This window comes from Spermophilus citellus (genome assembly GCF_964194105.1).
Source record: "Spermophilus citellus genome assembly, chromosome: 3".
Taxonomy (NCBI): domain Eukaryota; kingdom Metazoa; phylum Chordata; class Mammalia; order Rodentia; family Sciuridae; genus Spermophilus; species Spermophilus citellus.
Window position 1 is genome coordinate 134687059 of NC_138184.1, and position 22856 is coordinate 134709914.

The 22856-nt window shown below is 36.0% G+C and overlaps 1 protein-coding gene across 2 annotated transcripts in view; it reads right to left on the reverse strand.

The window, feature by feature from the left end:
- Positions 1 to 22856, reverse strand: part of STARD3NL (STARD3 N-terminal like) — a 51636-nt gene that overhangs the window by 13029 nt on the left and 15751 nt on the right. For both annotated transcript variants that reach the window (XM_081283769.1, XM_081283768.1), the window contains exons 2-7: positions 9127 to 9406; positions 5330 to 5407; positions 4703 to 4780; positions 2816 to 2869; positions 2585 to 2702; positions 522 to 617 (exon numbers count right to left, since the gene is read on the reverse strand). In XM_081283769.1, the coding sequence (XP_081139895.1) occupies positions 522 to 617; positions 2585 to 2702; positions 2816 to 2869; positions 4703 to 4780; positions 5330 to 5407; positions 9127 to 9348 (646 nt within the window). In that variant the 5' untranslated portion in view covers positions 9349 to 9406. The remainder of the gene's footprint in view (positions 1 to 521; positions 618 to 2584; positions 2703 to 2815; positions 2870 to 4702; positions 4781 to 5329; positions 5408 to 9126; positions 9407 to 22856) is intronic.

Genomic DNA, 22856 nt, shown 5'->3' on the forward strand with positions numbered 1-22856 from the left:
AGTGAGGGGGAAAGGGAGGTATGGAGAGAGAAGCTGTGACGGAAGTTGAAGTAAGGAATGCTGAACTGGGGTTGGAGCTGCCAGGGAGTGTTATGACAGAGGCAGAAAAAAAAAAAAAGGATCACACATCCTTATGAACAAGAAGATATCAGCCAGAAGAAAGTAGGGAGTACTCAAGGCTCAGTTTTTGACTTGGATATCTGGTGGAACGAGCTGCCACGGGCAATTACCCAGGAAGGTTGACTTAAGGATGAAAGGCAATGAAAGAGAGTTCAAGAACCTTCCCTAGTCTACTTGTCTTCTGAGATGGAGATAGCAAGTCACAGTGTTTGTGTCCCTCCAGGGCATTCATTTTTAGATCTCTTTATCTCACCACTGGTAACATGTAAGGTCATGTCTTACATATCCTGGTGTGCTAAATGTTTGCTAACTATATTGAGAAACAGAGAGGGTGGTGAGAGGGTTGGAGGGAAGAACTTTTAATTGATAGATAAAAACAAAAATGGTAATCAAATTTTTACCTGCTTCAGATTCAGGAGGGGAATAAAACTGACCATCAGAAAGACCAGCAGGTATGAGGGCTGCCCTCTCTGATGCATCCTGAACTATCAGGAGTCCTGGAAAAGAAGAAATTCAGATCTGTGAATGTATCACATTCCTGGTAGGTTCTTGGCAAAAATTAAATATTATAAATGGTAAAAAGAGATATTCTCAAAATCTTTCAACAAAAAATAAAGCTTTCATTAATAAACTATGAACCAATACTGTAAAAATAGAAAATAAAGTAGTTCAAAAAAACTGTTTCGTGTTACTCCTTCAACTCAATATTTAGAGCATCTTTCCCTTATTAATCCCGTATTCCCACAAAATCAAAACAACCACAAAGTGAAATCAAAACCCAGTCACCCTTTACAAATGGTACACCATCTGCATGTGTTTAGAGAAATGCCAGGTATCAAGCATAATATAGAGCTGGCCTTTTATAAGTATGTAAAAAGAAGTAAAGTTGATTAAGAAACACCTATGCAAAAAAAGATCTGCAAACAAAAGAAGAACATTAAAAAGCAAGGGGAAGACAATGAAACTCCAGAACACTAACACATGATGAAGAACATTAACAATTGACTACTTTGGCTGAGGACTGAGCAAATGTTAGGAGACAGTGGGAGGAAGCACCCAGACAGCAGATGCCAGGTACATGTGTCCTCTCTGCTACTGACAATAGAAGCAAATGCTGTTTTCAAAATCTAATAATTCTGTGTTCAGCTTTATTGGACACTGTGGAATTGATTCAGTCCAAACTTTAGTCATATTAAAAGTTCACGATTCAATTAAGTTCAATATGATGTTTATATACAATTAAAATAAACTTCCATATATTCTTTAGCTTTACCTATTTTTTCTCCAAACTATGCTTTCATAAAGGAAAAGGGGGCACAGGATAGAAAATACACCTTGGACCACTGATTTATATTTTTTTTAATCTACTCTTGAACTATAACTCTTTTCTTATAGGTTTTTTTTCCTACTGAAGAGATTTTCCAAAATCAAACTGTGCAAAGCTATTGTTCATCCTGTCATTTTTGAAACTATAATTATGACTAAGATTCTGTAAGATACAAGATTTTTTTCTCTATGAGGCACAGCATGTTGAGCCAGATGATGGATAAGTTCAACGAGGTAGGAGATCTGGAAACTGCAAGGGAATCTGAATTGATCTTGGCTATTTCAACTCAGAGAGGGGTAGGCAGGACACATGAGCCTCCACTAAGGCACCATGTGAAAAAGATCCCAGCCCAATAATTAACTGTACAGCTCAACAGTTCATCTGTCCTTCCTACTCAACATCCTGGTACACCGAAAACCAAGCAATGGGATAACAACAGTTTCAGCAGGGCTCAGGAGTACACCATGCTAGCTGTCATGTGAGAGGGCTGAGCACTGCTCGGGCTATAGGACTGTAGTTTTTCCCCTCTCAACTTCACCTGCATCATTATGGTCCCAGCTCTAAGCCTTCATTGTATTAATTATACCCAACCCATAGTAGGCCACCGCCTACTGTATACATATCAATATGACACTTTAGAGAACCACAGACTTTGTTGAAAATTACTGATTCGTTCACTTAAAATTGTTTAAAAATTTCTACCCCTAAACAGGATAGTTCCATTTATATGCACAAAATGTTTAGTGTTGTATGATGATTATCAACAATGAGAAAAGGTCAACCTCCCAAGCGGAATGAGGTGGTACCAATTTTTTTGAGATTTTGTTAATGAGATTTTCCAAAATGAAACCATACGCAAAGTAGCTGTTTCTTGAACGACTTTTTAGCCAGTGTCCATATTTTCTCTTGGGGAAGCCTGGCCTGTCAGCCAGAAAGAAGAATCACTTCCTGTTGCCATCCACTCACCTACCCAACCCTTCTCTACATTTTGGTATAGCCAATGAAGAATAGAGATGCTGTGACTGACTCACTCACTCTACCCCCTCGAGGCTCCCCTCACATCCAGAAGCCACATCTCTTCTTGCTACTTGGTAGTGAACTAGTAGTCTCTGGAGGCTGACTTTCACAGAAACTTACTGTTTTCTTCTTCTGCTTCTTGAGGTAACACTTTGAAATCCAGGAACCATGTCTCAATCCAGGCGAGGATGAATGAAATGATGGGCAGTACATAGCCAAACGCCCCTTGGGAGAAAAGCTGGAAGAACAGGTGTGACCAGGAGAAGGGAGGCAGTCACTATCAGCTCACACTGGGAAATGAGGCTTCATCAGTGCAGAGGACAATGGTACAGGAAAAGGGGGAGGCCATACCTTTGAAAGGATCACTTTCGCTAGTAAAAAGGCACTGGTCACTGCTGTTGTTAACTGAAAGACACAATGCAGCAGTGCTCAAATTAGACATTTCTCGCTGTGAAGGCACCTCCCTCATATAAGAGACCCATTTAAGCCAAGAGCAGGCAACACCTATTCTTGGCCTGATTCCTTCCCATATTACTCTGTATGGGTCCCCTACACCCAGACCAGGGCAAAATGGGCTTATATGTGGCACATAATTGCCAATTGGCTGCTTATGGTATTTCTTCTCCCAAGTTTTAGCAGATTGATGTGTTAGAAAACTACACTTTATCTATCAGAAGTTACAATATTCAGTCACATACAACAAATTTGTGAAAATGTACAGACAAGGCTTTCCATAGAGGTTATGAAGCCCAGAGCAATTCTACCATACCACAGCCTTGTCACTTTCACTTCCAATTAATATTTTTAGCATGATGAAACCTGACCACAGTCAATGCTAACAGCAGTATGAGAGAATGGAGGCCAGGGAATATCAAGGATCTTGCTTAGTAAGTGTTAACAAGTTGCTTGCAGGCGCGGGCGTGCACACACACATACACATACCCCAGAGTGAGCTGTCTGGGAGAGGAGACATTTCACGCCCTAATGCTGGTTTACTTTACAGGCTGGCACTAAGTGCTCTTTAGGTACCAGCTGACTTCTCCACCTTTTAGGACTCTCTCTGTAAATGTTTTAAACATGAATCAGAAACAGTAAAATGGATTTGCTAAATCAAATCTATTCTTAAAAGATCATTTGAAAGTATCTGTTAAAGATGCTTTATCACTGCATGTCTGCACGTCAATCACTTTTCTAAAATAAATACTAAGACAAATGGTCTGGCACAGTATTCTCCATCATGGAAACTCTGGAATAGAACGTTTCCATGGGGCTGTTAAAGAAAATTGGAATATGCGATCATCACAGGTAGTGTGATATGAGCTAGAGTATTTGGGAATCAAGTGTGACTAGACTGTCCTCTACATCCCTCAAATGAGAACTTCTGGATTAATGTAGGTTCTGACCTCCATCATGTGATGATGGGAATGTTAAGAGGAAATGACCCAGGCAGATATGGCCCTGGTACTTAGTCTGCAGAAGGCAGCATAGCTCCTATTCCCACGAGGACAAGCCAGAGCTCTCAAACAGCAGGGTTTGGGGATATTCCTATGCAGTTCTCTCCAGCTTCGAAGATTCAACATTCTCTTGCCCCTCACCCCCAATGTATTCAGAACATCTGTGGAAATGGCAAAAAACATCCAGGCAGAATTGCTTCTAATTCTTTTAATCCTTTAATGTTTACTGATGATGAATACCATGTGTCCAAGCTTTGTGCTAAAAGCTAGGAAAGAGATAAGTAAAAATATCACTATGCTCATGAAGCTAGGGGGAACAGGAATGAGCTTAGAAGCTTCTTCTTCCAGAATGGGGGAAGTGGGTAAAGGAGGGGGAAAGTGATTATCAAAATAAACAGAGATCAAATCTTTAAAAATCTAGGCAGTTTTAACAAAAGAATTTTCTAAATATTTCTGGGACAGAGGATCCTGTTCTTATCTCTTCAGCAACATGAAACACAGGGTAGATGGATTTTTGGCCAATCATCATTCTTGGACCTCCAGAGTCCTCATTTGACTCAGCATCTTAGAAATGAACCTGATTACTCTTTAACATTAGAAAGAAGACCTGGAGAATTAAACCTACTAAAGCCAGGGAGGAAAGGGACTCAGGAAGAATTAGTGAAATTTGCTAGTGAAATTCTGTCTGGTTAAAACCACATCTCTTCTCCCAACTCGGGCTTGTTGTGCACAGGCCCTGGTCAGAACCCCAGAGAAGATGACCAGCTCATCATGGCACACTCACCGCTATTGCCCACCAATGGCGCAGTCTGCATACAGCATATGCGAGTATCAGCACTTTAAATCGAAAAACTGCCAAAAGCTGGACCAAAAAACAAAGGTAAAGAAGACAAGTAATTTAAAATACATAGAATAAAATATATTTCAAAATACATATTTTAAATACACCATTCTAGTGCAACTGCAGATTGCCCCCAATGGGCGCTGACTCCTAGGCCAGCATGTGGGACTGCCTACCCCAGATCCTCAAGTAAAGTAACCAAAGTAAGGTGTCAGATTAATTTCTCCTTAACAAAAAGGAGCAATCTAAAAAAGAAATAGCATTTTTATCAGGCTACCATGAAAGCAGGTGAATTTGCCTTTCAGTGGGTAGGACATGTCAAAAGGTTCTACTTGAGCTGTGTGCTCTCATCTAGAACATGGGAATGATTCCTTCTGCCCTCTCTTTATCTGTCACTCTTCTTTTCTTTCCTTGCAATGATTAGACACTTCCTTAGTGAGTAATTCAGAGAAAATAAATACAGTTTACATGCAAGGTAGGAAAAAATGGCATCAAATTTTAGGCCTATTTAAGAAAAATTGCCTTTTGTTGTCATTCTATTTGTAAGGAGTTACAAAAGAAAATACTCACAAATATATCAAAATAAGATGAGTAGTAGTCATATTGCACCACCTCCTTCTCTAACGTGTTCTCAATGCCTCCGTTCACCTAGGAAAAAGAGTAAAAAGCAAAAACAAGGAGTGATTTACTTGAGAAAATGAAACAAGAGTGAGGTTTCCTATATACTTTCCTACCAGTCTTGAACCCAGAAATGTTTGGAAGAAAAGAAGCCTCATAATTTTAAAAGGCTGAACAGCACTTCCCACTTCTTCACAGTTCATTCATGCAAAAGATATAAATGTATAATAAGGAGCAATGACTTTGCAATTCATATTTTAAATACTAAAATATTAAAAATCATATTTTCTCTTTTAAAATAAAGTCTTCAAGCATATATATACATACATGCTTTTAAAGAAGGCACATTTATTCAAGCCTTCTTCACTTGAAGACCAATAGTTTTAGGTTCTGGAAGGCTCAGGCTCCCATGATCTTACAGCAAACATAAATGAGGACAATTAGCAAGACACATAAGAGAAGTATAAAAATTCTCTTTATTTTTTTCATCTTTTTATTTTGCTCCTGGCATTTTAAAATTCTAAACTCTTCATGCTAAGTGAAATAAGTCAAAAACTAAAGGTCAAATGTTTCTGCTGATGTGTGGAGGGTAACTCACAATTAAGTCGGGGATGAGGGGAGGAATAACAGAAGTTCAATAGATTAGACAAAGGGAAATGGAGGGAAGCCAGGGGATAGGAAAAGGAAAGACAGTGGAGAATCTGACATAATTTTCCCATGTACCTATATGGGAACGCCACAGTGAATCCCATAATGATGTACATGCACAAGAATGGGATCCTAACTAAAATAAGATATATTCCATGTTTATACAATTATATCAAAGTGGATTCTAGTGTCATGTGTAACTAAAAAAAAAACAATAAAAAATAAAATTCTCTACTCTTATCAATTTACATGTATAACTTGGATAACAAAATTGGAAACATGTGACAGTTACAGTAAATGGTGAAAATCAAACCCAACAAGATAAACTTTCTGTCCCCCCCTAATTCTACCATGAAAATGAATTTTAAATTATCAAGTTTAAAATTTTACAAATTAAACTATGGATACACACACACACACACACACACACACACACACACACACATATATATTTTTTTCTTTTAAGAAAATCAAGTAAAGGAACATATGACAGGCCATGGACAGAGTACCAGACAGACTCTCTCTTAATGGTGAGAGCCCATGGACCAGCCTAGTCAGAAGGAATGTGATATGAAACATTAACTTCAAGTTTCTAATTCTGAACAAAGTCCTGGCAAACAAATAGAGATGCACTGAAAAAGGACAAAACAAAGTGCAATTGACCAGGCAATTGGATAAGAGGGAAAGAACAAGAAATACCTTTGCAAGATTCCCTAATCTGTCAAATTAAAAAGTCACAAGGAAAGGGTGGTCTTAGCTTAACTACCTTTTCATGGATTTGTATTTGTTATCCAAGTGAAAACAAACCATAAATACTATTCTGTACCTTAAAATACCTGAAGGAGTTTTAGGTTTCTAAAATTAGTACAAATTGATTTTGTACCTGCTTGGCTATAAATTTCTATAAATAAATAGAACTGAAAGCCTGGTCACAAGGAAAAATCACTAAAGACCAACCGACCATCTATTTACATTGCTTTGTCTCTCCAAACTAAGGAAACATTCCAATATCCAGAATATTAAGAGAGTAATTATTCTGAGTAGTCCATGGCAAAGAGGGTTCTCTACCACTGTGACCAACCCCTCACTCCGCTTCTGTTCCCAAGACAGCAGGAATCAAAGCTGTCAGCATGGTTTTGCCAGTAGAAAAGGTTTTCCTCTGGTATCTTCTCACTTTAAAAAAGACCCTGACTTTGTGTTTTTCAATAAGATATTTAGGATTTATTACCTAAAAACTTACACTCTAAATCCTTATTTCACAATCTTTGTCTAGCTCTAGGTATGTCAAATTGACTGACTATAGTTGCACACCAAATCAAATTCTTTCTGGTTCAAACTGACCATTCTTCATTCAAAGATATAAAATCTGAAATGCTACAAAATGTGAAACATTTTGAGCACTGGCATTCTCATCACAAGTTGAAAATTCCACATTTGATCTCTCATCCCAAATGCAGGCCCTCGAAAAACAGTACAAAATTACCTTCAGGATGTATATAAAGTACATATGAATAAATTTTGTGTTTAGAATTTGTCTCAACCCCAAGATATCTCATTATATATAAGAAAATACTGAGAAATTTTAAATACAAAATCTGAAACTTCTGGTCCCAAGCACTTTGGCATAGGGACAATTTCTAAGTCCATCATTAAAAAGTTGAGAGTCATCTTTGGTTACTAGGTAGGATAAAATCAGACTGTCAGCAAGTCTTCTGCTTCTCAGGTTAGCTCTTCCCTCCTACTCACACAACCTCAAATGGCATTCTTTCAACAGCTCCTGAGTTAGTATTCTTATAGTGCTAACCTGCCACTAATGTAATCAAGCTACACACCACTACCACAATGATCTTTGTCCATTTGTTAAATATTTGCTGGGCACCCATGGAGTACCAGACACTCACTGTTTTAATTAAAGAAACTTCTGAAAACAAAACAATATCTCTGTCTTCATTAGCATGCATCCTAGCAAGGCAGGAGAGAGGACAAGTAAGAAAATAAGTACTATACAGAAAACAGAAGCAGGACAGTCTGACAGAATGATGGTGACATTTAAACTGACTTCAGAATGATAGGATATCAGAATCTACAAAAGAATAAAGGAATTTATTTATTCCTCATACAGAGGAAACTACTAGTATAGAGGACCCAAGACAAAAAGGAGCCTGTTGTTACATTCTGAGAGCAAAAAGAAGCAAGAGTGGCTGATGAATGTAATCAATAAGTTCTGTTGATGAAGGCAAGAGTGTTGCTGAGAGGGAAGCCTTCAGGAAGAACCCGCTGTTAGTTGGGGAAAAACGTAATCAACTGACCCAGAGCTTTGGGAGAAAGTAGGTACATCAGGTTAAATAAAATATGTAATTATAATGAATTTCTCTTGTTTATTTTAACTTTTATTACTATAACAACTATAGAATCTTAAATTATATGCTTTAAATTGTGCATTACATTTGTAACAGGCAACACTGATGGAGGCAATTATTTGGTAATATAAATGCATATGTCCAAATGCCTCTAAGAAAACTTACTTGATATAATATGAAAAAGTGATCTCTGAAAAAAAAAAATACACAAAATCTGCAGCAATGGCACTAGAAAAGTAGATGTAATAGCTAAAACATTTCAGAAGAATTTTGTGTATTTTTTTAGGAGAAGTTGGTGAATTCATTATAAAAAGGTCTAGGAAATAATTATTTTTGCCTCTTAGACCAGAAGGTCTCTGGCTTAACTACTTAACCCAATTACTTACACACAAAGTCAAACCATAGGCATATATAAACAAATGGGCATAGCTGTGTTCCAACAAAACTTTGCTAAGACATGCCAACTGAATTTATCCCACACCCTAAAGTTTGTCAACTCTTATTATTGAGCAAAACACTAGGAATTCAAATTTCAAAAAGCCAAAGTGAGCTTTAAATTTACTCATTTGTGTCAAACAATGATACTAAAGAATAAGATCTCAATCTGATGGAGAAGAACAATGCTGCATCATCTGGAAAAAGATGAAATTCACTAAATGATACATAAAAGTTTATTTGAAGAATACATTTTTGTTTCTGGAGTCATTTCTTATAAAAGTCATGAAAAAAAAATCAACTTACATTTAACTCTATTATCCACAATAATGTTACAAATAAGAGGTCAAAGGTGACAAACAAACAGAAAGTCCTCCTGACATCGGATATGCCTTTCTTTTCCCTTCCTTCATAGGACTCGATCCTGGCCATGAGTTGTGTGGGGTTGATGGAGTGGACTTCGCGCAGAGAAGCATGGGAGCTCTGGCTCCCAGTGAGTGTATTCTCCATGTCTGGCAGGTGGTTCATCCCGGAGAAGGGTTAAAGGAACCTTTTCCCAACTTCACCATCCCTAGAGAGAAGAGACCTTTGGGAAATGAAAGAGAGACATCATGTTAAATCAATGTATAAGTACATAAACTGTATTATATTTTACCTAGTACAAGCACGCTACCCTCATGACTGTGAGACTGTGTAACTGAGCAGCAGAGGGTCCTGATAGAAGGTATTCATGTTTTAATAAAGACAAAGAGAACATGAAATTAGCAACACTTAATGTTCTCAACACCACAAAATATCTGCTATAGAAAAAATCAAGAAGAATGCAATAAAGAAGAACACAAATTTATGATAGGAAAGGATGTTAACCATAACAAAAAGTCAATCCTGATAACCTGAAGCAAATGTCTTGTGAAAGCTGAAAGCAACAAGCCAGCTCTTTTGCTGTGCCAGGGAGAAGACCTCCACTGTCCTGCAAGTATCATTGCCTACGAACTAGGAAACCATTTACTGAACATTTGCTTGCACACATAAGCAGAACATATAAGCTTTCAGCTACTAAAAAAGAAAAAAACAAAGAAAAACCTTGTTTCCTAATGAAGATTTTTTTTTAACCTGAAGTGCTTAATAAACATAGCATTTCCCCATTACCTCTTAATGAACGTGTGTTTCTGGGCCTCTTCTTGGAAGAGCTGTTTGTGCCCCCAAAAGTTCAACCCTCAAAAGTTCAACAATATGTAACCACCCAATTAATGATTACAGAAGGTATAGCCCTATGTAGAAATGCAGGTTCCCCAAGACCAGGAAGTATTTCGATAATAAGATAAAAATCTCATTATAAAAAGATGAGTAATCTAAACAATCTAACTTCCTCAATGAAAGATATAGTAGATAGTATGATTGTTTGGACAGTATGATTGTTTGCCAAATATTTCCGTTTCTCTTCCTATAATACCTTTCCTTGTATGAGGATATATGGACTCTATGACCTACTGAACTCATGTGCTTTTCTTTGGCCATGAATGTGGGTAGATGTTCATATGTTATTTTTGTCCAGAAGCATTAAGAACCAGTATAGCTTACCATGCTCATCTTTTTAAATGTGCCATGATTAGCTATGTCCAGAAAAAGAGAAGCATTTTCTAGCTGGGTAACAGAAGTTGGAAGCAGACTGCTGAGATTTCTCCAAAGCAATATGGTCTCATTTGATCTTATTCCCTGTCTAGAATGTTGTCTCTTTAACATTGAGCCTAATCTTTCTTCCTTCCCACATGCAGGAAAAAATAATCCTTTGCATTATGTATATAATATGGTGGAAAAATGATTTGATATTTTTATAAAAATTATTGATTATATTAACTAATATTTTTAAATATTCATACTTTACTTCTGGAAATTTTAAAGGAAATTATTTAAACTAAAGACATTCAAAGCAAAATTGATATATTATGAGTCAAGTTAGTAGTTAGTTACCTTGGAACAAGAGGAAGGGAATGATGATTGCGGGGCACAATGCAGGAGTGCATTTAGGGGACTTGGTAAAGTTCTATCTCTTGATTTAGTAGTGGTAACATGGGTGTGTTCAGTTAAGAGATAATTCACTGATACAGACAGTTTCAGTGACATGTTGACTGGTGAAAATTTCAAAATGCTTTACACTTATGCATAAGTACATAAACTGTATTATATTTCAACAAAAATCTCTATTAAAATACTTTATATCTATAGTAGTATAAATTAGAAAATGATCTAAATATCTAATAATAGGGAAGTAATTAGATAAATCATGGTGTAGCCATAGTAGACAGATTAAAATGAATGGTTATGAAGCATTTGTAAGGACTTAGAAAAATGTTTGGGTGATAACTTAATAAAAATCTAACACTAAATGGAATACAAACATGTAGTATGTTTATGACTGTAAAATATACCTAAACCAAATTCTTTAAAGAATGTACATACAAAATATATACGATGTTAGTAATGATTACCTCTGCCTGATGATACTGTATTTTCCTCTTCTTTTTACTGTTTCTACATTCTTCAAATTTCTTAATTTGAACATACTACATTTATAACAGCAGGAATAAATTCAATTGTCATTTTGTTAGGCTCTTGAACAGAAATCTCCAGGATACTATGGAGTCCTTCTCTTTAATTTCCCCTAATCTAGCCAACATTAATAAACAAGATAACAGTATCTTATTTATTCACTTTGCCTCCTCAGAATCAGCAAATCAGCAAAGCATTTTGAAAAGCTCAGTGGGAGTTTACTTTTGCACCTTGTATAAAGAAAATATAAAGTTCCAAAAATGTTAAGTACTTCTACATGATTTGTCTGGATACTATGAAAAGCATCCTAGTAAAAGGACTATCAATGGCCTATGGCATATTCCCCATAAAGCAGCTAACTTAAAAAGAAAAGAAAACCTTGCCTGTCAGACTTCTAGTGAGTTAACTCTGTAATAGTAAGTCAAAATGAATGAGTGTAAATAGTGTTTTCTGTGATGAAACACATACTTGAAGTTTAAAAGGATAGCTGATATGCCCTCTAGAACTGAACCTGTATGAAAATAGGCATATTTCTGCAACAACATATTCTTTAATAAGATAAAGCAACCCAGATAATTCTTAAATCAATCTAATAATCTATTAGCAACATATTTTAAAAATTTAAATTCTTAAGTTCACTATTTTGTAAAAACATTAACAAATTTGCAATCCAAATTAAGGGCTCCTTTTAAAGTCATTTTCAAGATTATTTTATTAGTCTCAGTCCTTCCTTGTTTCAAAAACCCATTACGCATGAATATAAAATCCAACAAAGCAGAACATCACAATGGCATACACATGACTTGGGAAATGAGTAATAGGGAAGTAATTAGATAAATCATGTTTGAAGTAATTAAATAAATTGCTACAAACATACTAACCAAAGTTAAAATCATCTGGCCATCTTTGACCTCTGTCTCTGACACTGCTGGTGAACTGACTAAAAGCCATGTATCAGAGTGTCTTGGAGTTCACAATAGCAGGTAAGCAAAATTATTGCATTATTTTTCATGTGTATGTGTATAAATGCTACAGATACTCGCAGTAGCTTCAATAACAAAGTTTCCCAAAGCACAAATTGCTCTGCACAACCTGGCTCATCAAATTGATCTTTCTCTGACAAAAAGGAAAATTGAAAAAGGGGAAGAAAGCTTCCTTTGCTTTTTTTATTTAACTATACTTAATGCAGCAAATTGGTCTTCATATGTAGATGTTCTAGGTCATGAAAAAATATGGAGCAGATTTCAAAAATAAATTTGTTTTAGAGAAACTTCTACTAAAAAGAGAAAATAAGAAAAAAGGGTCCTTAGTTTGATAGACCCATGCTACAAACATACTAATCAAAGTTAGAAACATTTGACCATCTTTGACCTCTATCTCTGGCACTGTTGGTGAACTGACTATAAGCCACCTATCAGAGTGTCTTGAAGTTCACAATAGCAGGTAAGCAAAATCAACAACCTCCAACTGCTCCCTCTCCTTCCCACCCCCATAAAAATGGTTCCTAGTGATAGTTTCTTGGAGGAATTGGTAGGGACTTGTGGGCAAATGGGAGCAAAGAAAAAGCTTAACAATCTTCTTTATTCTCATAAATCAGACTGTGAACTCAGAACTACAGGGAGTATTGGTCAAAAATACCTAAGAATCTGTATACGGGGTAAAAATGGGAGTTCATAACCCACTTGAATCAAAGTGTGAAATATGATATATCAAGAACTATGTAATGTTTTGAACAACCAATAAAAAAAGGATACAAAAAGATTTTTAACGGATCAAATGAAATAGGTTTAAAAACTTCTAAAAATATATTTTTATATAATATAAAAAAATACCTAAGAAAATATCAGCTAATCTGTGTTCTATATGAAACTCTTGGTTTTTGTGTTATTGTCCTTTATAAGACTGGATTTGATTTTTTACTGACTTATTTCATTTTGATAGACTTGAATTAGAACACCTGTAACTACAAGTATATCTCAACTTAAATTTCTTCTTAAATGTATATACATTGAATGTCTTAGCCTAAATTCTTTAAATTTTTTTTACAGTAGGGTAAATAAGTGAGTATAAAAATTAGTGAAACAAGGAAGGAGGAGAAGCACTAGTTTCTCAATAAGCTTGGAAGGGACACAGCAAGTCAAGGGCAGGCTGTCTAGGGAAAAAGATGGTGAATCTCCGGAGAAGCCAAATGGAGAAACGATGCCTTAAGCAGTCTATGAGAAAGGGAGCTCCTTCCAGGGACCTATTTCCTTAGTCATATTTCTCCTTAAAGGAAGTTACCTACACTGCATTTCTGATTGCTTCATCTGGTTCTTCTCAAAAACCAGTGCACACATTCCTGGGTATGGCCTTTCCCTCAAGCCTGCAGGAAGGTGCAAAAACTCTGGATATGATACTGGCTAGTCCAGATGGTGGAAACCCATCTACTGGAGTATAGCTACCTGTCCAACAAAGCCAATATTTGAAGGTTCTTGAGGCAAAATCAAGGAAATCTGAGAAAAGTTCATAAAATGTGCCTTGGAATTCCTTTAGTTCAGATTATTTTTAAATGCAACAAAATGATGTGCTTTTGGGGTGCACCTGTTATCAGTATCACCTGTGGATTCTGGTGAACTCCCAGCCAGCTGAAACAGGTGATTCTAACACCCACTGCTGTGAGAGCTTTCTTTTAATATGTAAAGGGAACGATCATTGCTGAAGCCCATTTCTATTCCATGATTACTGGACTTCATCCTACCCATTTCCTTCATAAAGACACAGTATGAGTATCTTTCTGGAATTCAGTTCCTTCTGGAATTCTCCTCAAATTCTAATCCCCCAATATAAAGTACATCTCTTCTTTGCTCCTTCAAAACAATGGATGTGCCACTTGTGGTATTTCTTATCACAGTGGGCCTTAATTATCCATTTACTGGGCTGCTTTTCCTGCTAAATGCCATACTCTTGAAGGTCCTACATCTGACCAGGGAGCAGCCCAGTACATGAGAGACAGCAGGAACAAAACAGGTAAAACTGAATAAATTCTATCTAGCATGTAATTCAGAGCCCAGCACAGAGTAGGACCTCAAAATCTGTTGAAGTTAGGAGACTACAACTCTTTCTTTCTGAGGAAGAGCTTGGATGTTTTCCCAGATGTCATTCCAGAAGTGTTAAATATTCAGTCCTTGGTATTGAGATCTTGCTGGTGTTGGCTTAGGAAAGCTTTGCCTCTCTAAAAACGGTATTACACATCCATTTAGCTGTACACATAGGATGTTATATCTACAATTCAGGATTTATTCCAACTATGGAGAAGTACTAAGAGTAGAGAGTAGGGTGGAGAATTATAAAATAAAAAAGCACTAGTTAGTTTCTCAATGAGCCTAAAAGGGACACAGCAAGTCAAGGGCTTTGTGTGAGGAAATAGAATCCTCTTGTTGTTTTGGTTTTTGAAAAAGGGACTTATGTCTTAATTGTTGAACATCAAAGGATAACAACTATCCTCCTCTGTGTTACAATTATCAGCCAGTTATTTCTGTAATTATATTGCATTAACCCACTATTCAAAGCTCAACAATTTAAAACAATCCACATTTATTCTCAGCTCTTAAGTCTACAAGTGGCCTGAAGTTCACCTGATCTACACTGAGCTCATATAAGGCAGCTCTGGGCTTCAAGCTCTAGGAAGCAGAGCTTGGTTTCAAACTGTGTTGGGTCAGGTCCCTGTACTCTTAATTGATTTGTCAATTTCCTTAGACTAGGAAGATCCGGAGCAAGTTCTTATCATGAAAGATGGCAAAAGCTCAAGAAAAAGCTAGGCTATGAAAGCACATTTAGTCTCTGAACACACTGTGCTTGCTCACAATAGTTTTTCCCAAGTTTTTCCCAAGGCCAAATCCAAAGGGAGCAGAGCTGGGATGTATGTTCCATAAAAGAAGAGGGAAAGTGAATATGTATTTGCTGATTACTACTCCAATCCTACATAGCTATCAATGTTCTAAACCAGTGATCAGCAAACAGTAGGTTGCAGGTCAAATATTAAAAACTGTCTGTTTTCGAACATCAAATTTTATTAGAACACTGCCACATCCATCTCTATGGGCCTGTACAAATCCCAATGGCTCAGAAGGCTGAGGCAGGAGGATCAAGAGTTCAAAGCCAGCTTCAGCAAAAGTGAAGGGCTAAGCAACTCATAAAACACAAAATAGGGCTAGGGACGTGGCTCGGTGGTTGAGCATCCTTGAGTTCAATTCCCAGTACTCTCCCACCCCCCAAAATGCCATACCCGTCTACAGATGCTTTCACACTAAGACAGCAGGACTGAATAGTTGAAACAAAGGGTACATGGCCCACAAAGTCTAAAACATTGACTTTACTATCTTGACTCTCCTAGAAAGAAGGAATACTGCTTTTATCAGCTTCCCGAAAGGGGTCCTAAATAAGACTTGCAGTTATTTAGCTAAAGCCAGCCTTAAAAAGGTGTATGCTTAATTTATGAATATTATATTTTTCACAATGAATACTCTGATTAGCAAAAAATGTAATTCATTTTTACTTTTTCATAGTTTGCTCTTCTGACACACCACACATAGGCACAGGTGATCTTATCTAATATTGGCTTATCCGGGCCACTTGAGCAGGACTTAGAGAATGGACACACCACTCTTTATTATGTTCTCGTTCATTAATTCCACACTATTAGTAACTGGAGAAAAACTATCCCACCTGTACTGGTGGCTTCTTCAATAATATCTTTCCCATGTGTGAAAATGCAAGCAAACGAAATGAAATCTTTTCTTGCATTTGTCCCTCTGCTGGGTGCAAAGCTGAGCCAAACTTCAGTTTCATCTGTTTCCACACAGAAGTGAAAATATCCAGTTGGCAAAGAGCTGCAGTTACAGTGCAGCAGGTGCCACTTACTCCCATTTTACAGAAGTCCCACAATCTCTCATGCCTTCCTAGAAGAGTGGAGAGGGAATGCGGGCTCCTACTGAATGGCAGCCAAATCTGTCAACCCAAATGTCCAGTCTTCTCTGTATTACTTCTGGCAGTAGCCAGAACACTATAGGGCTACAAGAGAGAATGTCAGACAACAAGCATTGAAAATATTTAAATCAGAATAGTCTATACAGAATATTTGGCTTAGAGACATGTCTTGCTTAGTCTTATACCCTAAATTAATTGCTAACATTTTAAATAATTATATTTTCCATATTCCCAGGTTCTCCTGAAAAGTCGAAATATATAAAATCACCAGGCCTGCATTCCCTGGCCATGATGATAAAACCAAGTTGCTGATGCCTTTAGATGGGGCTTATACTCTCCACTTGGCCTCCAACTTGGACTCAGTCTAAGTCCTATCATCCTGATCTATTCTGATTCTTGTTTTATAGGCAAAGCAATTGAGGCCTATCTGGACTGTAAGAATGTATCTACCTAATATATACTAAGATATATTTTAGGATTAAAACTTGACTCTTTCGTCTCTATCATCCCGTTTCACCTTAGACCCTATGAGGATATAGACAACATAGTAAAAGGTATTCAAATGGCCCCTGGGATGCAGTCATGGGATTTGAGAGTTCCTAAAAACATGGGTTGACTCAGCTGTGCCCCCTCTATTCTGGGTCTGGGTTTTAATGGAGGCACAAAACAGCCTGGGCTGGCTACCTCTTGCAAGGACCATCACATGTTATGAAATCTGGTTTATGATGGTAAAAGTCCTGTTTCAAGTCCTCAGTTTCTAAGATAAAGCATATAAATGTGGGGGATGTGAATAATGAGGGATTACAAACACACATTGCCAGGATGAGAGGTATGACAGCCGAAAAAACATCAGATGCTTTGAAAAGTAAGCACATGGTGGGGAGAGGGGGACCACCAATCAAGTAAAAACCCCACTGAGACAGAAATGTCTCCTGAGGGTACCAATATGAGATAAGGAATGTCATGCCAGGCTTAAGAAGACCTGGAAAACCAACAGGTCAAATTCAACCAGTGATTCCTACTTCCATTAACATTTGCTTATAGGAGGCTGTCACTACTTTGAAAACACACAAAAGGTAGTTTGTAGGCAAGATGTTCTGAAGAAATAAAAATGTGTGGTTCATGTCCTGAACTTCTTCACATAATTGATGCCATGAAGCATGTTCAGTCTACCCTGGAATATAAAGAGTTGATAGAAAGTTGCTTTACAAAAGGTTATTCAAAGGTAACCACTGAGGAAAGAAAGGCTGTGGTCATGGGCAAGGTTAGAGAGTTGATGCATCTGTATGACAATACAGCTTCTCAAGCTGAAGAACCATCATACTAGGAAACACTAGAGGAAGCTTAAATAAATCATGACCAAACAAACCTTTAGCAAATTGTATATAACCATCATGCTGATATTTTAAAACAGTCTTATTTTCCTTTACACCATGTATGTTCCCCAAAGTCTAATGTACTGAAGGCTTTGTCCCAAGGCAACACTGTGCAGAGGTGGAGCTTCTAGGAACTAACTAGATTATGAAGGCTCTAACCTTATCAATGGATTAGGCCATTTGATGTATTAATCATTTGAATGAATATTGGGAGGTTGAAAAAACTGTAGGAGTGGGAACAGAGGGAGAAAGTGGATCACTGTAGGTGTGCCCTAGAAAGGTACATTTTATCCTCAGTCCCCACACTCCCACTCCTGTTTCCTGATTGCCCTGAACTAACAGCTTTCCTCTGCCATGCTCTTCTGCCATGATGTTCTGCCTCACTTCAGGCCCAAAGCAATGAAGCTAACCAACCGTGGACTAAAACCATAAGCCCAAATAAATCATTCCTCCTCTAAGTTGTTTTCCTGAATTATTTTTCACAGTAATAAAAAGCTAATACATGCCCCAAGTTAAATACAATGTTAAAAAAAAAATTTCTAAAATCTGTACAATTTAATTCAATAATTCCCTGCATACTTCCCACAACATTTTTCTAATTCTATAAACTGATATATTCTACATGCTGGTCAGGTTAAATAAACATCTAGTCCATATGGCAGTCAAGGTATTCCCTGCAGATACTGAGACATGTCTGTCAATATGAATAGAACTGCTCTCCACTGAGTTATGCACATGACTGCTAGCAAATCGGGATTCCCAGTCAACAAGGAGGAGCTGGACTGAAACCCTAATAGTCACCAGTGGGCCTGGGGATGTGACCACCCAAAAAAAAAAAGGGGGAGGGGGAGCCTTCCTAATGGTCCCCAGTGTAGTATCACTGAGCAGCTTTTTAAGAGGAGGATGTCTAGATGTATTATGATGCCCCTCAAAGGCATTATCAGGCACAAAACTGCTCTCTGGAAACTACTAGAGGTATCATTCAGACACTAACCTTAGCTGTCATGAAATGTTAGCACATTCTATATATAATATGCAGTAATACATTCCAAAGAGGATTTCAGAATAATGAATCATCACTCCGATATTCCCCCAATATCTTTATAAAATTACATGTAATTATCAGTAATATTCCTAAACTGAAATTACTTAGTGGACCACAGTTAACAGACTCAAACCAAAGATATACTCTCTAAACTTGACTGTGCGATGGTAATGAAACATTTGCCTATTATAAACCTGACTTGCAAGTACTTGGGTATGACTATTAATGGATACCAATAAAAGAAAGGGGGGGGAAGTATCTAGTTTAGCTAAAGATCTTTAATATAGAGTATGCAAACACTCAGGATGCATAATTGAGCTCTAAAAATTCTGACTATATCTTTTTAACTAGGCTAGGATAGCTAACATTTAGATTCCCCCAAAGTGACAAGTACAATAAATTTTAATTCAGATTTAATATCCATCATTCAGTCTCAATACCTATCTTCCAAGAAAGAACAGACATATAAAACACATCTTTGCAAACTAAGAAAGACAAATGCTAAGTAAATGACAGGCTATATAATACAATGGGAAGGTCTGCTAGTTTACTCTTCTTTTAATCTTTTTTTATATTTAAAAAATATAAGGGGCTGAGATTGTGGCTCAGCAGTAAAGCGCTCGCCTAGCACGTACAAGGCCCTGGGTTCAATCCTCAGCACCACATAAAAATAAATATATAAATTAATTGTGTCCGACTACAACTCATATATTAGTTGACTATTACTATGAAATTCTTAAAATATAATTATTTTTAACCTTACAGAGATAAACTATAAGCTATTGAGATAATAAATCATGTTTACAAACTGACCATAACATAGACTACCAAAAAATTCAAATTCAATAAATCTTGCAATAAGTATGTGAAAAAGGGGGAAACTGTGCATAGAACAGGAATATATAACAGCAATATTGTCTAAAATAATTATTGAGAAAAAAATATTTAACCCATTTTGTCCCATCATATCAAATGTAGAATACCTACTATACAACATAATTATAAAATAACAATAAGAATATAACTAAACCATAATATCAATCAATGTTACTATGATTTTACATATAATTATCAATAATTTTCCTCAACTAGAATTATTTAGTGGACCACATTTAACAAATTTATGATTCCCAACCACTTTTAATGCATGTGGGTCAATTTTACTGAAATATTTGCAGAATTGAAAACTTTGGTCTTACTAAGTTAAAACCCAAACAACAAACTATTAAAAATTAATGGTAGTGAAAGTGGTAGAAAGCTAAGTTGGGCTTGTTATAAAATCCACTGCCTTAAAATAGTTTACTTTTTAAATAAAAATTGGGCACAAATAATAAAGTTAGAAAAACTACAGCTATCCTATGAGAAAATCTATAAAAACAAAAAATCAAAGACAGAATACAAATAATAAATCCAAAATGAGAAAGATAAAAACCTGATGGACACTAAGGAATGGGTGTGATTCATTATGTTAAAATTTCTACTTCTGTATACTGAAGAACATTTCCATTAAAATAAATAAATAAACAAACAAACAAATAAACCCAAGAATTAGTCTTTTAAAAGGGCAAATATTAACCTAATTTGGGGAGGGAGATGTTAATAAAAATATAAGTGCTCTATACAACAGGATATTTTAAAAGTGTAAATTATATTTTACACTAATTATATTTGTGTAAAACAAATATAATTAACAAAGTCAACACTCTGCAAATAATAAATTATTTTAAGAAGAACTAAATAGCCTGAAAAGAATGTACTACACAAGAAATAAAAATTGAGAAAGCTAACAAAGAATTACTGGCAAAGAGACCATAGTCAGACTGTATATACAGATACAAAACATTTAAGAGAAAGGAAAGCTAACTTATCATTAAATAAAGTTAGCATATAATAATATGACATTATCTGAACAAAAACACAAAGCACAAAACATCAACATCATATATCACAACAAAGAAATAGTATAAACTAACACAACACACTAACATAATATTGTTAATATAGCATTGTATACCATAGATTAACATTATAACAAGAGAATAGCTTCTTCACACTGAGGCTCATTGTGTCTGCCACAGTGCTGAGTACTTAAGATATGTATGTCATTTAAACCTCACAAAAGCTCCCATAGGTATGACCAACATATTAGAATATATCACTAAAACATCACATAATTCATATATGAATGAAACTAAAAACTCACATAAATAAAATTCAACTTAATAGGAAGCCAGATATTTGTTTACCTATTAAAATGCTTCACGGCATTCCAAAGGCATGTCTGAACACAACTTATAATTCATTTGGACTTGGGAATCATGTATGTTTTGAACTTGTGAGACAACTCTTCATTTACACATAAGTAACTAATTCACACTTTTCTTAACATATGGCACTTCAAGTTTCTCAGTCTCCAGGGTTGTAAAGAGAATTACATCACTATGTAAGAATAACAACAGGGCAAACTCAAAGAAACTGACAACTGACAGCTAGAGTCAGGAGTAAGAGGTAAGCAGGAGAGAGGTGTGTACCCAATCTTTGGAGGACATTTTAGAAATATGGGGAAAATTTTTTCATTTGTAAGTAGAAATAAGAAATCTGAATTATACTAGGAAATTTCCTAATAATAGGGCATTAGTTCAATTAAAAAGAAAAAGCAGAGGCCGGGGTTGTTGCTCAACAGTAGAATGCTCACCTAGCATGTGCAAGGCGCTGGGTTCGATCCTAAGCACTAAATAAAAATAAATAAAATAGGTGTGCTAATGAAAATGGATAAACATTTAATACAATAATAAACAAAAAGAAAAAGCAGCACTGAGCCAACACTAGTAACTTTTTTAGAGAAAGAAATTAAACTTATGACATCATTTATTAAATGGTTTTAAGTACAGCTCAAATAACTTATCCTCTCCTTACCCAACACATGGTGTACTTCTGCCTCTGTCTCCAGAACCACTGCACCATGCAAAAAAGCACCAGCAGTTCCCTGAAAGCATCACATGTTCATAAACCATTGACTCATGACTGTACTGGTCTCTCCACCTGGAATGCTACTCTCCTTATCTCTATGGCTCTGACTCATGGGACAAAACTTAACTCAAAGGCCACTTTCTCAGTGAAGTTTTTGCTTTTCCTTCCTTCCACTTTTCTACATCTCTTTCCTTCATCAGAGAATACTGCACCCAGGTCTTCATGATGACATACACCATGATCCATCAATAGATCTTTTGCTTAATTTTAAAAATATATATATATTTTTTAATTATTTTATTGTTGGTTGTTCAAAACATTACATAGTTCTTATTATACCATATTTCACAGATTGATTCAAGTGGGTTATGAACTCCCATTTTTACCCCGTAAAAAATATATATTTTTAACAAGAGCTCACTTCAGATTTTGTGATTTACTGGTTTCCCAGATCCTTCATTCTGGGGGATGGAAATGGAAAGGAATTAGATAAGAGAGAGAAAGGGGACAGTAGTGGGTATTTGAAATAGCATTAAAATCAAAACACTAAGTTAGAAATTCAATTAAAAATATGCAAAATTTCAACAGTGAAAGTTGCAAGATACTGCTGAAACTAAAGATAAAAATAAGTGTTCAGATATAATATGTTCATGAATTAGAAGACTTCATATTATTAAAATATCAGCTTTCTCCAAACTGATCAAGAGATTTAACTCAAAAATTTTTAACATAAATTGAAAAGCTAATTCTAAAATATATGTAGAAATGCAAAGAAATGTGCATATCCAAAGCAGTTTTAAAAAAGAATAACAAAACTGGGTTAGCTCTACCTAACTTAAAAACTTTTTTTAAAAATTGAGTAATCAAAACAGTGTAGTACTAGCTTAAGGATCAATAAATGATCAATGGGACATTAATGGAGCCCAGAAATCAAACAACATCTATATGGCAATTTGACTTTTGACAAAAAAATTAAGTGATCAAAATAGCAAATATAAAGTTTCTTTTCAGAGGGTACTGAAACAATCACATCAAATTTGGAAAAATAAATAAGCCCTAACTTACAGCATGTAAAAAAAACTTAAGATGGATCATATTCTAAATATAAAAAGTTTAAAACTAAACACTTT